The sequence below is a fragment of the Cavia porcellus genome, unplaced genomic scaffold (genome assembly GCF_034190915.1).
Source record: "Cavia porcellus strain 051 isolate PalLab524CR breed Dunkin Hartley unplaced genomic scaffold, mCavPor4.1 scaffold_30, whole genome shotgun sequence".
In the NCBI taxonomy this organism is placed as follows: domain Eukaryota; kingdom Metazoa; phylum Chordata; class Mammalia; order Rodentia; family Caviidae; genus Cavia; species Cavia porcellus.
The window spans coordinates 46,406,794-46,423,375 of record NW_026947513.1 but is presented as its reverse complement, the minus strand read 5'-3'; the positions used below and the strand labels follow the sequence as shown (position 1 = coordinate 46,423,375).

Here is a 16,582-nt window from a genome sequence, read left to right as displayed (position 1 = left end):
ATTAACTTCAATATGTAAACACACTTCAATGCTATACTGTTCTTTTATCAAACCATGCTTCTGAAAGGTAATTAGCTATGTCTCATTTTATTTTTTTTTTGATTTATGCCTATTGATGCTATTAGAAGAATATACATGTAAAGTTTAGAGGTACAGTAACAGATATTTTTGTTTTAAAAATCAGCAAAACTGTAATCTAATTTCACTTCAGCACATTAACGTCAGCACAATCTTTACAGCAAGAGTCACCAAAGAGCTAAGATCCATTAAAAAATCCCAATAGACAGCTTTATTGATTTTTCTTAATAGATTCAGGTTGAGAAGACTATGCCATGTACATGCAAGAAATGATAGACATGTTTTCTTGCTTGTATCAATTTGAAACGCCAGTATCAGTATTTTATAAATAGTTCTACTGTAATATAGCCTCCAAATATCTTTTATTAAGCACCTAAGTATAAAAACTGAGAAGCATGTACCTTTTTCAGTCTACACACAAATTATGTGCCTATAAAATTTAAACTATATCTAGTGAACAATTTTGCTTAACTGTCATTGAGTATCCATGTTGTGGATACTCAGAGTGTTAGGTCAGAGTTATAATTTCAGATAAGCTGGTGCCAGTAAAACTTAGAATCTTAAAACTTTAGGCAAGATCTATCCCATAAAGAAAGTAACTAAAGCCAGTGCTGCTGAGACAGGAAGCGCCTGACTCTCCTTTTCCTGTGCTGACTGGAGGCGGCAGGGGTTCGGCCAGCACAGTCCTTGTGCCCTTGTACCCAACGGGCCGGGAGAGTTTGCTTCAGTGTCGCCCCTGCTACCCAGTGGTATCCTCTTTGGCTGTCTAGTGGTTTCCTCAAACACTCATGCTCCATCCCGAGTGCCGCCAGGCAGCACAGTGTCCTTCTCCACGCAGCCACTGCAGAAGATACTGCTGCATTTTGGAGAGGGGGGTGCCCGGAGTGATTTATATTGGAAAGGAAGGACCTGGGCCTGTTATTTATATACCTAGTACTCATAGCAGACTTTCGTCCCTCGCCCTCCTGAAAAGACCTGCAGCACTGTATTTGAAGTCACTTCTCCCGTTATCACTCTTGTGCTGCAGCACAGGATCTGTGAAAATCAGGACTTGCTTTGGTGTTCCCGTAAACCTGCTCAGCTAGGCTGCACTCCATAAGTCCTGCAAATCTGTCTGGGATTTGTAAAACCCTGGTAGTGTAGACAGAGCGGGAACAGGTAAACACTGGGAGCAGTTCACACCACAAAGCTCCAGAGACCAGCACAGGTGATGCTGGCCGGCAGGGCAGGGACCAGCAGCTTAGCTGCAACTTGCTGATGTCATGATCTCCATCTCAACTGAACACAGAACCCTACGCCAATCGGCAACACTACCACCTTTATTCAAGCACACTGCCTCCTCCAGGCTCAGTGGAGAAGAGTCTTGACCCATCTCAGTGCTACTGTCTCTTCCCTTTTAAAGAGAATTCTCACTTCTCTACAATTTTGATCGCTGTTTCCTATGAAAATTCTACACATAGTGCTTTAATGACTAAATCAGAACTTCAAGAACAAGAATAACGGGAACATAATCTCACCATCCCCTCTACCTGTTAGAACATACAGAGCGTATCATCTTTTTTGCTTAAGATGCTTACAACTTTTTATGGCAACTATCTTATAGCCTTTTCAGTGTTTGGAAGTATGAGTTTGAAAATGCCCAGTGAGATATCTAAGAGACTTGGCTCAAACAGACTTCCACTTAGGAATCATCTGCAAAAACTGGTCCCAGGACTTAATACACCTCAGAGTGATCATTACAAGAAGGCCAATGGGCTGAGAAATGCGTGTAAAAAATTCTCCAATCAATTAAAGACTGTTAAAGACTGTTCTTTTCCAGAAATACCGTGTAGTAAATTTCTTAAGGCTAATCAAGACTTTTGTGGTGTTTATAATGTATAAGAAAAAATGGAGATGAAAGGGAAAAGGGACTGCTGGGTGAGGTGGCCCACATGCCTATGATATCAGCACTCAGGAAGGGGTATGAGCGGTTCACCGTGACTTCATGGCCAGCCTCGACTGCACAAAGAAACCCTGTCTTAAAACAAAACAAAACAAAACAAATGAAAGAGCTAAGGACTGTTAAGAAAAATAAGAATGGAGAAAAAAAGATCAGAGAGAGAGAGAAAGAGAGAGACAGGACTTAGCAACTATTTAACTGAGGGGTATTAAAAGCTAGTATACTTTAAAAATTATAAAGTACAGCCCATACTACAGTAGAGTCTAAAAATATAGACTATACTATAAAACTGAGGAGTGTGGGGCCAATGACACTATAAGTCACCAAAAAGTAATAAAGAAGAAAAAGAGCAGACCACATTAGTACCAGAGTTCAATGTAGAGTCAGCAGGCACCAAAGAAATCATAGTTAACTGACTTAATGAATTCTTTCATCAGGTCAAAGATATTTGACGTACTCAAGAAAGAAATCCATCTATTTGTAGGACAAAAAAATAAAATAAACTTTTAATTTAGAATTACCAGATAAACTACAGGATGCCCAGTTACATCTGAATAATAAACAAGAATATTTTTAGTGCATGTTCTATGCTATATTTGAGGCATACTTATTTTGAAAGGATTTTTTAGTATTTATCCGAAATTCAAGTGTAACTTGACATCCTATATTTTTATTTGTTAAATTTGGTATTTCTGTATCAATCAGATATGAGATATTTTCAGCAGCACCTGAAAGATAAAAAATAGACATGGTGTTGAGACCTGATTTCACAGATCAGAAGAAGGAGTAGTCAATTTTACCTGGTAGAAAGAAAGCAAGACTGGTCCTCATAGAATCTTTTACATTCAAAAAGTAGTAAGAAGAAGAGTAGCAGGACAGGAAAACAAAAAAAAAAAAGCAAAAGAAGAACAAAAAAGCCAAAGGAGAAGAGACTAAAGTGACAAATTGTGGATGCATACAACTTTCTGAATTCACAGAAAAGTAGGAAAAGAATTAGAGAAACACCCTGAGCACACTGCTTCATTCCCTTAACGAAGAAGCCCTTTATTAATATTTGAGTGCTCCACCCACCATAGGGAGGAGCATTTTCCAGGAGCTCAAGGATGGGAACCCTGTAGACATCCAGGGCCTTTACAAGTAAGGCTCTAAGAGTCGCAGTTAAAAAAGCGCAGCTCGTGACGTCACCACATGGCGCCGCTGCTTTCTGAGCATGCGCCTGGCACTCTGTGAGCTGCTATTGCAACTTTCACATGCAAAAGAGAAGGCTCTGCGTTCCATGGGTTTGCCACCAATGCACTATCTCATTTTCATGAAACTTGCCTTGTTCATACTCAGTGGATGTGCTTCAAATTTTTAGAATAGACTGTGTATTAATGGATTTAAGTTTTAAAATACCATAACATCCTGCCCAAATACAAAAGTTGAGACGTGAGATAGAATGGGCAAAATGTGACTGCCCATTGTCCAGGCGATGTATACAAGGCAGCCCATTATACTCGTCTATTTTAGTGCTTATTTGAAATTTCTGTGTTTTTAAAAGTAGGAACATGTGTATCTTTAAGGAAATTTACAGACAGAATAATTTTTACACTTGAATTTCTCAATGGAAAAAAAAATTATAAAGATGCTATGCACAAGGAGATTAATATGACATTCCATTTCCCATGAAAATGACTGCCATCTCCCAGGAGCACCCTGAAGGGACATCAAATCAAACCACTTTTGCTTCCATGTCTAACTGTCAAGCAAAATTTATGTGACTGTAATAGTTCTTAGTCCTATGATTAACAGTATCTCCATGTAGATACAACATTCTTCACTAATATAATAAGCAAAAAATAAGTAAAAGGTCTACATTTCTCTCCTTGAGCATCTACTAGTAAAATATATACATGGCCCCATAATTGTGAAGCTACAAACAAAGGCTCCAAAGTGTAATGCCTGATGCACTCATTTAGGGGTTTTTCCCACAATCAGTAAGCTAGATGTGTAGTAATTTTCAGTCGTATCATCTATAGCATGCATTTGAGCTGCAGTTATCTGCAGTCATGTGAAATAACAAATTTAACTGTTGCACGTGTGATTAACATTTTTTAAAAGCTTTAGTCAGGTATGGTAAAGCTCCTGAAATACCAGCTAATAAGAAAGCTGAGGTAGGAAGATCACAAGTTTGAAACCAGCCTGGGCATCTTAGTAAGACTTTGTCCCAAAATAAAATTTAAAAAGAATTGAGAATGTAGCTCAGTGGTAGAACATTCACGTGGCATAAATGGACAACTTGAGTCCAACTCCTAAGACTGAAAAAAAAAGCTGTATGATACCATCATCCCTGTCCTAAGAACTTAAGTAAGGTAAGTAAATTATAAAATCATAGTATTAAAAAATTCACCAAAAATAAGGATTTAAAAAACCTAACCAAACTAAACTCCAAAATGTTCTCCCCTTCAAAAGAGAAGTATCCCACAGTCACCTGTTCCCAGAGAGCAGCAGGCAGCAGATACAAACCCTGCTGACAGATAAAGAGAAATGAATCGAATCACTAAAGAACTCCCCATGCTACATGTCAATGGGGTGACAGGTTAGAATTCAAAGGAGGCCTAGAGTTCTTTTTGCTGGTCCTTGCCAAGAGCATCAGGGATAGGTGAGACTATAGGTGGACAGGAGCACTGAGAACCCCTCAGATCCATGGGCCTCCGTTGGGTAAGGAAAGCTGTTCTGAAGATAGAAGACAGGACAATGGTGTGAGAAACCGATTCCTGAGAAAGCTCAGGTTTGTGCTCTGAAGGCTGTGGAGGCAGGAGTCAGGTAAAGAATTTCTCATGATACAGCTGAGGTGCAGAACAGGACCCAGCATGTGTCATGTGGCTTCCCGAGATGCCTGAAATGTGCTATGGCTTGTTTAGATGACAGCTTCATGTCAAAACCTTTTCAATAGCTACTTTAGAACTATGTACATATTTGGTACCGGGAATCAAACTCAGGACCTAGAACTGTGTATTTTAACAAATGCTTCAATTTAACAAAATATGAAACAACAGTATCTGGTGTAGAACATAAATACTATCTAATCCTTGCAGTCACCTCCTCAGAGCAGACTGACAGTAAAGTTCAGTAGGTCTACTGACAGTAGACCTCAGAGAAGTTTGCGCTCTCTGTGATGGGGCTTGGAAGCCAGCGGATCTTCACGGTCCTCCTTTATGAACTGTACAGCAGCTGTTGCTGCTCTCAATGTGCTTCAAGTTCCTTCTAAACTGTCTTGTTTGCAGATGAAAAGGAAACACCAAGTGAAAAATGTACAGTGAAAGTGGCCCAAGTGGAAGCCATAAAGACATAATGGTTCCAATAGTAAATGGAAATGCTGAAAAATCTCCTGAATGTCCAACTTTTACTGCTCTTTCCCTCTGAAACACAGGCTTACTACCAGGAAGCAGCAGCTTGTCTTCACGCTACCAAAGCTGAAGAACAAAGCCCTCCCTTCCTCTGACAGGGTGCTCTCCGGGCCTTAAAAGAGGGAGGCTGGCTGGCTTGGGGCTGCATGTCACTGTGACTCTGCTTTCTGGGATCTAATTATAGTTGAAAAGGAAAGAGGAAATTAAGTCATAAGGCTTGGTTGTCCTACCTAAGGTTCAGGGCGGCAGAGCTGGCCTGGCCAAGAAAAAGGAGGCTTCAGCAGCCTGAGGCAGTGGTCGTATTACAGACAGCCAAGTTAGGTAGAAACATTAGCACAGACAGCTAAGTTAGGTAGAAACATTGGCAATCGGTCCCCAGACAGTCAGGCAGTCTTGGCTCAGTGAGACCCCAGAGATCAATGCAGAAGACAACTGTGGTTGAAAGCAGATTCACTGAAGGCCACCCTTCAAGAAAAAGAACTACTCATTCATGTACTTCCCCTGGGGATGAACAGCAGTGACTGATACTCTAAGCAAGCATCAATCACCTTAGGGTGGAGGACCAAAGCTCCTTAACCCAACCCTTCTAGGAAGAGTCCCTGTCTGGCCATGTGCACTCACTATAGGACTCGTTTCCCCATTTTATCCTCATTTAATCAACATTATCCCAGCAACTATGCTTGTATACTTATTGGTTGACCACAGTTTTGTTCCACCTTATACCCATCCTATGATTTGCTATTGGATCAATATTATCTAAGCAACTATACTCGTAATCTTACTGATTGAACTATCTTACTAATTCTGTCTCACATTAAGCTTGCTTCCCCTCATGGCTTTGCTCAGTAAACACCTTTGAGAAGCAGGTTTGGTGGGCAACCCACTTTCTAGGACCCCTTCTGTGCCTCTCAGACACAAACTTTCTCTCAATAAATTCTTCCTACCCTTAACCTCCATTGTTCCTCGAATTCATTCCTTGATTTCAGAGAACATGAGCTTGGCATTTTGGACATCTGGCAGGGAGTTTCATCCCCCTAAATCAGAAGCTTCTTCTCTCCACTAAACTTCTGAGTTATAGCGGCAGCATGGCCTTGTGGAGAGACAGTAATATGCACAAAGAAGAAAGTAATGGCAGGACCTAACATGGGCCAAGAGATGACTCCATGGCGCCAGGAGCTGGTGCTGTTGACTGGACCCCGTTCATCATCACCAATTTGGACAGGTCACTGAAAAGCAGCCACAGAGGCTGCAGGGTCTTGTAGCAGAAGTGAGGCAGTCTGACTCCAGGCTCACTGATCCCTAATTCCTTCTACGTGGATCCCTCTGTACTTCCACAAAAAGGAAATAAGGCCAATTCTAGAGTTATAAAGTCCAAAGTGCTGGTTTTACCATAATGATGATATAGCCTTTAAAAGTCAGCTACCTTTCCAAGCCTCTGGTTCATATAGCAGGTAACATCTACTAATCTATCAAATTACTGTGATAATTACAGAAATTAATGAAAAGATGCTGTCATCTAATAGGTGGTTCAGTGGTAGTTTTTATTGATGATTATAAAGCATGTTACCTATCACTGGTTTCTAAATTATTCACTTATATCATTTGTGGGTACGTGTGTACATGTATGTACCCATGTGCAAAGTACATATGAGGGTACTGTTGTGGTTGAAGGAGGAGAAATGGAAATGAAGAAAAGTTGTCCTTCATGACCACACTCGCATGCACACACACATACAAATGCATAAACACAACTCTTCCGAATTTATTTCACTGAAGGTGCAGAACATAACACTTTAACATTTTAATTAAGGTATGTAACAGATACACACAAGAGACCTCTTATGCTGGAATATTCAGTGGCCACAGAAGCAAAAAGGCAAACATTTCAGTATGCAAACACTGAAGCAGAGGGTAGACTAGCCATAGTACGGGTCTCAGAATCCATTCAGATCTTGATTCTAACAATATGTGGCTATGTAACCCAGGCCAAGAAAGAGTATTTCTCTTCAGAGGTTCAGTTTCTCTCATCTATAAAGTGGCTCTAATTTTGCCAGGTATTTTGGGCTAATGGTTACAATAAATATTAAGATATACAATGATAACATATGTAAAACATTGTTTCTAAATGGCAGACAAACTAGAATCACTGCTATGTCCCCTATGATAGCCCCGGCAGAAATCATCCTGAAGCCTTTGGTCCTAGAACTCTGGAAGTCTGAGGCAAGAGGATCACAAGTTAGAGCATAGCCCCAGTGATTTAGAGACCCTGACTCAAAATAAAAAACAGAAAGGGGCCAGGGGTGGGGAAATTGGTCAGGGAGAGGGCTAGTTTGAATCTCCAGTTCTGCCAAAAAAATTAAATAAACAAAAAAGAAGTCGACCTAAGCTTTCCTTTGGAATCTCTCTCAGGACTTTTCCAAAGACATGGCTTTAAAATTCACTAATATTAAAGCTTTCCTTAATTAGTTATAGAAAGACTTCAGTTAGAAAGTAATGTCTTTTTAAGCAGTAGGAGTAAATATTTTATTTTTACTACAAGTGAATGTATGGTTTATATTGTTTTTAACCACAAGAATTTTAATTAAAATTCTGTGAAGTCTAGATGGAAATACGACCTAACATTTTAGGCAAGCTTTGGGAGGCACAAGTTTGGCTAGCTAAAAAGCTGAAAATTGAATTTTTCTATGGGTGGTTTTTAATACACATATACACACTCATACACACACATTATCAAACATGAAGAACAGAGGGGTAAAGTTTGAAGAATGACAGAAAAAAATAACGTAAAGAAAGAAGTCAAGAGGCTGTCGAGCATGAAAGCAAGAGGAATGGGGTCAGGCAGGGCTGCCCAGGATGGACACAAAGCTCCGTCTCTGAAGGGGGTGCTGTGCGCCCTCCCTATCCAATACTACAGCAGGCCTCTTCGGTCTCCCAAGAGATGGGCACTCCATCAATACAAGGTATTATGCTTTCTGTTCCTATAACTGTGGGATTGATATTCCTTGGTAAGAGTCCATATTCGGCACAGAAGGAGCACAATCAGAAGCCTGAAACAGCACTTTCTCCTTTTTGTCCAACACAAAAGTCTCCTTCCAGTGTGTGACCTTTCATGCAAAACAGCTCATTTTGAAAGCTTAGTTCCAGTCCCCTAAAAATCCCTGGTTACAAGCCATGGGAAAGTATATCATGTGATGGAGGCATGGTCCTTTCTGAGTGGCGGAAAATGTCCTGCTACAGTCACTTGCAGTGAAAGGAACACAGTGCCCCTGCGTTAGCAGCACGCTGGCCCGCACTACACAGAGAGGAAAGCAGGCTCTCATTTCTCCACGACTCCTGCATTCGAGGTCACAATTAATAGGATCCCGTAGAAGTTTTATGAAGGTTTGAAAAGCATACCACACAATTAAATATTGGTTTTATTGTTAATAAAAAGATTCCCCCACATGCCAACTGGAGCAAAGCAGAGTGCTATTTTTCTTTCCCTGAAATTCAATGATTAAAATGTGTCGATGTTAGGATTTCTGAATAGTAGACAATACCATACTATAAATATTACAAATAATATACACAGTATACAGTAAGTACACAGAGGTTTTAAAATGAAGTCACTTACGAGGTCAGTAGAAGAAACAGTTGGAAAATCCTCTTGGGCCAGTGTAGCATCATTAGGTACTGACACATTAACTGTAAGAAAGGATAATTCGGACCTTAACAGTAAAGTAGAAACAGCCTAAATGAATAATTAGTTTGTTTTAAACAGAGCTAGGCATTTAAAATACCTTCTGTAACAATACAAAGCATGATGAATTTTGATTTATCATAATTGTTCACTTTGTACCAAGCTCAATCAAATAATCAAAGATTTAAATACATCCATTGTGCTCTAACACAATAAGAATAGTATTTAAGAAGACACCATAAAATTTATTGCAGTTTTTAAAACACACATACACACACACACACACACACACACACACACACACTATCTCTGTTACTAAAATGCAGCCAATATATTTTGGCTAGTGAAAGAAATTACTGCTAATAATCAAGTTGGTTACTGGCTTCAAGCACAGTAAAATCTCACAAATTCGAGCATCACTAAATAAGAATTTATTAATTTGAAAATTTAGACTGCATCTGAAAAAGTATATGTGTGCCATATGTGTTCATATGTGTATGCAAATTAAACAGCATTAAGTATAATGGGGATGAATAACTTAAAAAATTGTTTTCATACAAAAGTTCTTTTCATACAACATAGCACCTTTGTAGATTTAGGATGTCACTTGCAGAACTTTATTTATGAAGCCTACTGTCCCTTTGGTTTATGAAAATTAAAACAGTATTTTCATTAAAACATTCTTCTTTACCAGATAAAACTCTTTTCCTCTCATGGGAAGCTTCCTTTATTATAAAGTAAACAGTTATTCAGAGAATATTCTTCACTTATGGCTGTTTGAAATGACACCCTCGGATTGTCTGTCTATGAAGGAAGAGCATAGAGCTCACCAACATTCAAACAGCAAACTGTAAACAGGGTCCCCACCCTCTAATCCAAATCCCCGCACTAACTCTTCCATTAGCAAGACTCTGAACCCACCTGGACAAGCCTTAGAGGAGAAACACGCAGGTTTATTTGATGTGTGGAAGTCAGGATATGAGACCCGTGTGGGAACAACAAAAGCAGGTCACGTAAACTGATTTTGCCTAAAATTTACCATTCTACTTCGTAACACAGGGGAATTAAAAAATGTTTACTGTCATAAAGGAAGCTAGTAAACAAATGGAACAAGAAAAACAAACTAAAGGAGACAACATTTTGGCCTGGGCCCTCATCTGTTCCATTCTGGATCCCTTCTGGTCTCTGGGCTCTGACTCCCCAGGAGGAGCGACTACAGGCTCTCTGAACTGCCTGTCTGCTTCCTCTGCCTCGCGATGAATCACGTGCAAGAGCAAATGAACTAAAGATGTTTGGCCCAAATAATGAAACAAACAAGAATCCATTCACTCAAAGAAAGATATTAATAAATGATTACTAACAAAACCTAGCCTTTTATTACTTTTTGTTTTAAAAAGCTCAAAGTGAATTTGTTTTACATTATTCCACTTGTTTATTTAAAAACATCCTGGGTTGCTTCTCAGCCCTTTGGCTAAGATCAAGGGTAGTATCTGTTCTCTTCAGTTTAAAAACATCCTGAAACATGCCATACATATATTTTGTGCCCATCTTATACCCTGCAGGGACTCCAAAGCAAGACATGGCAGATGACATTTCCAGCATTACAGTCATAAGTAAAGCTGGTGCCTTGACCATGTTGAGCATTTTGTCTCCTCCTACACAGCATTTCTAATCATCACATCAAGGCGATTTATGTGGCACAAAATTTAAGGCAGGACAGGACAGCCAATATCAGATGATAGGATTATCAACGGTGAGCTGAGTTCCTGAGCCTCTTGAGCTTTCAAAGACAAACAGCGAATGTGAAGTCTCAAGGCGCTATGTAGATGGTGTCTGGGAAACTACACTTCCTGAGCTACATCCTTTAATGCAATTTCATGAGCTTCCTGTCATAAGACATCAAAGACCCTTTCTCAACACACTTTCTGCACTAAAACAAGGGTTAAGTCCCTACTTTATGAAATCAATATTGGATAATAGAGATCAGGGCTGCACTAAAGCAGGATTTCAATATGCAGTCTTATAATTGCTCTCAAGATTTGGATACATGTCAATTCTGCTTTTTTTTAACGTTTCATTTTTTTTCTCTAAAGCAAACTATTAAGTTTATTGGTTCTCAAAATCCCAGATCAGCATCTAGACGACACGAAAAAGTATGTAATCCTTTCTCTACACATTTTAATGAGTAGCTGTTTCAAATGAAAGACTTCAAAAATAATTATATAATAAAGCACTTCTGTAAATACATTTTGGCAGGATATTTGGGTGCATAAATAAGATTAAAAGTAAATTTCCTTAGGATCATAGATGAGTAAATGATCAATTACACCTGGGAGCTTGGTCTAAAAGAACCACCAGCCACTACCTGGATTCAGACACGAAGTGCAAATACTTTGGCAACCAACTGCAAAATGATCCATTTATATGAGACCCACAATATCCTTAATGAGGGTGCTGGAAAGGCCACATGGAAAAGACAAAATATACTGTGATATCTCCTCATTATTTGCCCCACACCATGGCTTATGAAGCAAGACCATGGCTAAGCACCTGTCAATAGGTCACCTCTCTCCCATACTTAGGGAGGGAGTTGTAGGGAGTTTCCAGGGTCGATTGCTTTCCACTGGTTAGGTTTCTACGTGCTCCTCCTTTCCATGCATCAATTTGAAGCTGACCTTCTGGAACAGGGGAATGGATGTTATTTAGTAACAGACATTTTAAACTGTGTCTGAGACTTTTGTACCCTAAAATGGCCTTTCATTATGTGTAATGAGAGGTCTGGAGAAGAACAAGATCAAATAAGGCTTCAACTGGGAGAGCTACGAGCAGAAAAGCGAGGTGACACCAGGGGCAGCGTTGGCAAGCTCCTACACAGGGACCATCAGTGGCACTGCCTAAGCCTGTCCTTGTGCTGGTGAGAAGTTTCCAGAAACTCCCTACCCACGGTGCCACCACTAGGCACCTTGGCAGGAACTGTGCATTAGGAAGCACACACTCAGCTGAGGCCACAGCTTAAATAAAGACAGCAACTGGTCACTGAGGGCGGACAGGTCTGCTCTGAGGCATCTCACAACACAGAGAAGGGGGCATTGGGCATTTGTCCTAAATTTTGGTTCCACCAACTTTGGTACACAGCATTCTCAAACTTTCTTACCAACAAACAGTCTTGAGAAAGTAGCTTCACTCCTCTCAACTTCAGGCCCCTTAATATGTGAAAATGGAGTTGAAACAATCCACCTGGTAAGTGGATCAAACTGCACAACAAAGGAAAGCGGCCAGCAGTGTGTCCAGTACCATGGAAGAAGAGCTAAAGAAATGGTGCCCAAATGATAACAGCTCTCAGACCCAGAGAAGGCACTCACCCGCCGGGAGAATATCAGCCACCCTTTATGGGTTTTGTGATGATTAAATACACATATGCTATCAAGTACACTTCATTAAACTACTCCAGGATAATGGCTGGCATTAACAGGATTCTTATTAAATATTAGCATCATCTGAATCTTCACCTTCAACATAGTTTCTCAGAGTTACAGTCATGCGGAGCTGATTAACATGCAGTGAGTAAGAGAAGCTGGAGGATGATTCTCCACAATTACAAAACTCGAATGTCTTATTCCATTCTAGCTAAGCAACACCTTAAGGAAACTGAGCTAACTGGAAAAGACACAGTCACAGAGGACACAAATGAACACAGAGGATCCAAACATACTACTTGCTATGTGGTCATACCCAGTTTTATAAGGATAGGATAACTTAAGCATACTAGTATCTCTTGGTAAAGTACAGTATTCCTGCTCTAAATTTCTAGATCAATAAAAGGGCAGAAATGGTTTTTGCAGGAGGACAAAGGGAAGCAGGAAAATTCTAGCGGAAGTAACTGTTGGGGAAAATTATCTGGCACTCTCTCAGCCTCAAGTATTAAACAAAATTAATGTTTCTTATGTAGCGATTACTCCTATGAAAGCTTCCGTCTCCATACCCACCCATTATTACATTTGTGATATGCTACAGACATTACTCTGGGGAAATTTATAAGTGTGTGTTTCATGCAAAACCTAAGCTACAAAGTTTTCTAGGTCTTGTAATAATCCAAATTCACTGCTCCTCCTTTTATGATTCTCACAAGCATTATTCAGAACTGCCAAAATACAGGTTAGGACAGTAAAAGGAAGCTAACATGATGGCAGTTTCGAGGATCTGTGGTTTTCTCAAAGGACCACAATACAATGAAGGAGAAGGCACCGACTGTCCTGGTGAAGGGCCTCCACAAGCGCCAGCTGAGCAGCGTTGTACCAGTGCTTGTCCTTCCTATCCTGACCTTTAGTTCACGATGAAACCTAACGTAAACAGCACAGCACACACAGTAAAACTTCATGTGATACGGTACAGTACAGGGAAGGTAAGATTCTCTTTCATTTCCTCATTTTCTTTCAATGGGCTTAATCGTGAAATATATATTGACTACAAGATTGGACCACAGGAAACACAATTCAACAGATCTTGTTAAAGTCACACTGTATATATTAGGGCAACAGAGAAATCATATAAAAGAAATGGTTTTTAAATTCAACTGTAGTGATAACTATCTTGGAGCATTTGGAAATCTTGATGCGAATGAAGGTATAGAACAGAGGCCATAGCTATTTCCAGTCACTTGGCTTGGTCTGATGGCTCCGTACCAGGGACACAGCCAGGTTTTGCTCAGAGAGGACAACAGGCATTAATGCTCAGTGTCTGAGAAAGAATGTCCTCCTCTGAATTATCAAGCATGTTCCCTGGGGCAGTCAACAATGGATCAATAAAATATATCTCCTCTGTTAACAGTAGAGAGCCAGCCCCTTGAGGGTTCTTCTTGCTTTTATAACTCATCCCTTTTAGCAAGGCACCCTTCTCCTGAAGATATAAGACCAACAGGAAATTTAGCTTGCCATTTTCTAAAATACTAACATACCCTCAGTACAGTTACCAAAACCTTCACACATGAGGCTAGTGAAAAGCACGGTACTGGAATAAAAATGTACTTCTAAGGTCTGGGCCAAATAACAACTGAACGTATGTTCACACAATAATAATTGACTTTTTTTTCAAAAATAGTATCTTTTATGAAAAGTAACATGTCTAAGTATTCATACGTTTTCTACTTCATTGCAAGTAGCACAATTCCTAGAAAGCAACGAAATGAACTCTCAGTAAAACTTTGTACAATGGGTAGAGGAGAAAGGAAAAAGGACAAAAGAGACATGAAAAGCTGACCCGAAGGCTTCCTAGGACAAAATTCTAGAATGTTTTTGAATGAATTATATAGATTTTTCTTAGATCCAAAAACACTGCCTGCAAGACTTTAAAAACTTTTTCTGCACAATTATATTAACACTGTTATCATCTAGAGATTCAGTGGTACGCAGATACTGACGTTCTTAATTTTTTTCCTTAAATATAACTTCAAGTGTTTTGCATTTGTCCACAATATCACACTAGTTGTTAATTATTTTAGGAAGTAGGGATGCAGCAAAAGCTTTACTAAGTAATTTTTCCTCGGAAAATTTCTGAAAACTTAAATATATGAACCTCTGGTTTACAGAAGTAAGGCAGATCAAAGAACACAGCTAAGAGATTAAATTGTGCCATCTTTTGTAGGATAGTGAAAAATATGAAAAAGAATACATTTTTATTCAGTGTCTATTAGGCACCAGGAAATTTTACATATACTATGTCATTTAGTGTTCACAGTCAAAGTTAAAGAGAAGGTGCAATTGCTAAAGCAGTACATAGCTAATGACACTGACACAGAGATTAAATACTGAATCAAGCTCACAGTCACTCTGCTGGTTTGTGTCAGAGGTGAAATTCAAACTTAGCTTTTCTCCAGAGCACATATTATTTATATTTTATCACATGGATAATTTTCTATACTAAGATGAAATGAAATATGCTGAGATGCCCTTCATTGGATATTGCTGTTTTATTTTTGGATTTTGAACTGAATTATCTTCTTTCATATGTACTCCTGCTATATATAACTATCAAGGTAGGTTGGGGAATATAACATTACTTGTTTCCATATTCTTTAATAGAGATTTAATTTTTAAAAATAGGAATTTAATGCAAAATTATGCATTCACCTAAGAAAGTCGTATGTTCTGGCTCACTTGCCTTCTTAGTTTTTTACTGAATCTGGCATATATCAACTGTTACCAATCTATAATTTGAGCTGAAAGAAAGGGGAAAAAGTACAGTCAGAAAAGGTACATCAGGGCATGATGAAGGTTTATGGAATAAGGCTGATCAAATATAAAAAGAGGAAGAATTATCTCCACAAAGACAAAAAAGGCTGGGAGTTTTCTTATAGTTTTAGTGACTCCTCACTCCCACTAAGTAAACTCATTCATGGCTCAGTTTGCAAGCCCACGACGCTGGGCAGTTTGTGGTTATACACAGTACCCTCCCGGGGTTTAAACAAGTCATCAGCCAATTTAAATATTATTGATTCATCGATTGAGCTCTTCCCCTAAGCATGCATGTTGTGATGAAAGGCTGGTCTTCTGTTGTTTTTAGAATACTCACTAAGACTGTACATGAATCTGCATTATTCTTTCATTAACACTTTTTAGTCTGTACCAAAGACTATTACATTTATGATGGATCTATGCAGCTTGCTACTGGAACTATTAAGATTATATGAAGGTTGTCAGAAAGTATTAAGGTTATGATGGAAATATATAAACACTAGCCTTACAGTCTACACAACATACACAAAGACTAGTTTTATAAAGCATGAGACTGTTACAAAAATGCAGGTAACATCCATTTGCCTTTTTCCAAACCACTGACACATTTCACCACCATAGGTGTAAAAAAAATCTCTCCTCCCTGTGTGCACATCTGGACCACTGCAGTGGTACAGCCAACAGCATAGTTGAAAAATGAGCTTACTGCCTGACAAAGTTCAATCTCTCTCTCAGAAATGAGAGACAGATGTATGTAACACAATCATCTATCCTGAAATCTAAATGCTAGCCCTAAATTTTAAGGAAAGTTAACAATATTCATGCAGCTAGCATTTACTCAGTACATATTTTAAAACATCTGATGTATTTTTATCTACATTCATCTCTTATTTTTTTCAAAACAGTTTTATAAGACTGTACCATTAGTAGCCCCATTTTACAGAGGAGGAGGGTAAGCCTAAGCTACCAGAGTCACAGATTTGGCATTAGCCACTGGGGACTTGAACTCAAGATATTCTGGCTTCAAAGCCCATTATGTTGCTTTACACCAGTACCACAGGTATAGGAATTGTCAGAGTCCTTCTGAGACAACTCCTTGGGGGCTTAAGGCTGATTTCTTCCACTCTCTGGGGAAAACAGGAAGTGCAGTGAATGTATTCATTATGTATTACAAGCTTGTACTAATTAAAAATAAGAATAATGACAAATGAGGAAAAAAAGCATAAAAAAGAAAAAGCTACTGCCTTAGAGCCTACCCTTGCCATGC

The 16,582-nt window shown here is 39.2% G+C and overlaps 1 protein-coding gene and 1 pseudogene across 10 annotated transcripts in view; one reads left to right on the top strand and one right to left on the bottom strand.

The window, feature by feature from the left end:
- Slc4a4 (solute carrier family 4 member 4) overlaps positions 1 to 16,582 on the bottom strand; it is a 329,139-nt gene that overhangs the window by 53,370 nt on the left and 259,187 nt on the right. For all 10 annotated transcript variants that reach the window (XM_063240311.1, XM_063240312.1, XM_063240308.1 and 7 more), the window contains one exon: positions 9,020 to 9,090. In XM_063240311.1, the coding sequence (XP_063096381.1) occupies positions 9,020 to 9,090 (71 nt within the window). The remainder of the gene's footprint in view (positions 1 to 9,019; positions 9,091 to 16,582) is intronic.
- LOC111756108 (U2 spliceosomal RNA) lies at positions 10,537 to 10,638 on the top strand (annotated as a pseudogene).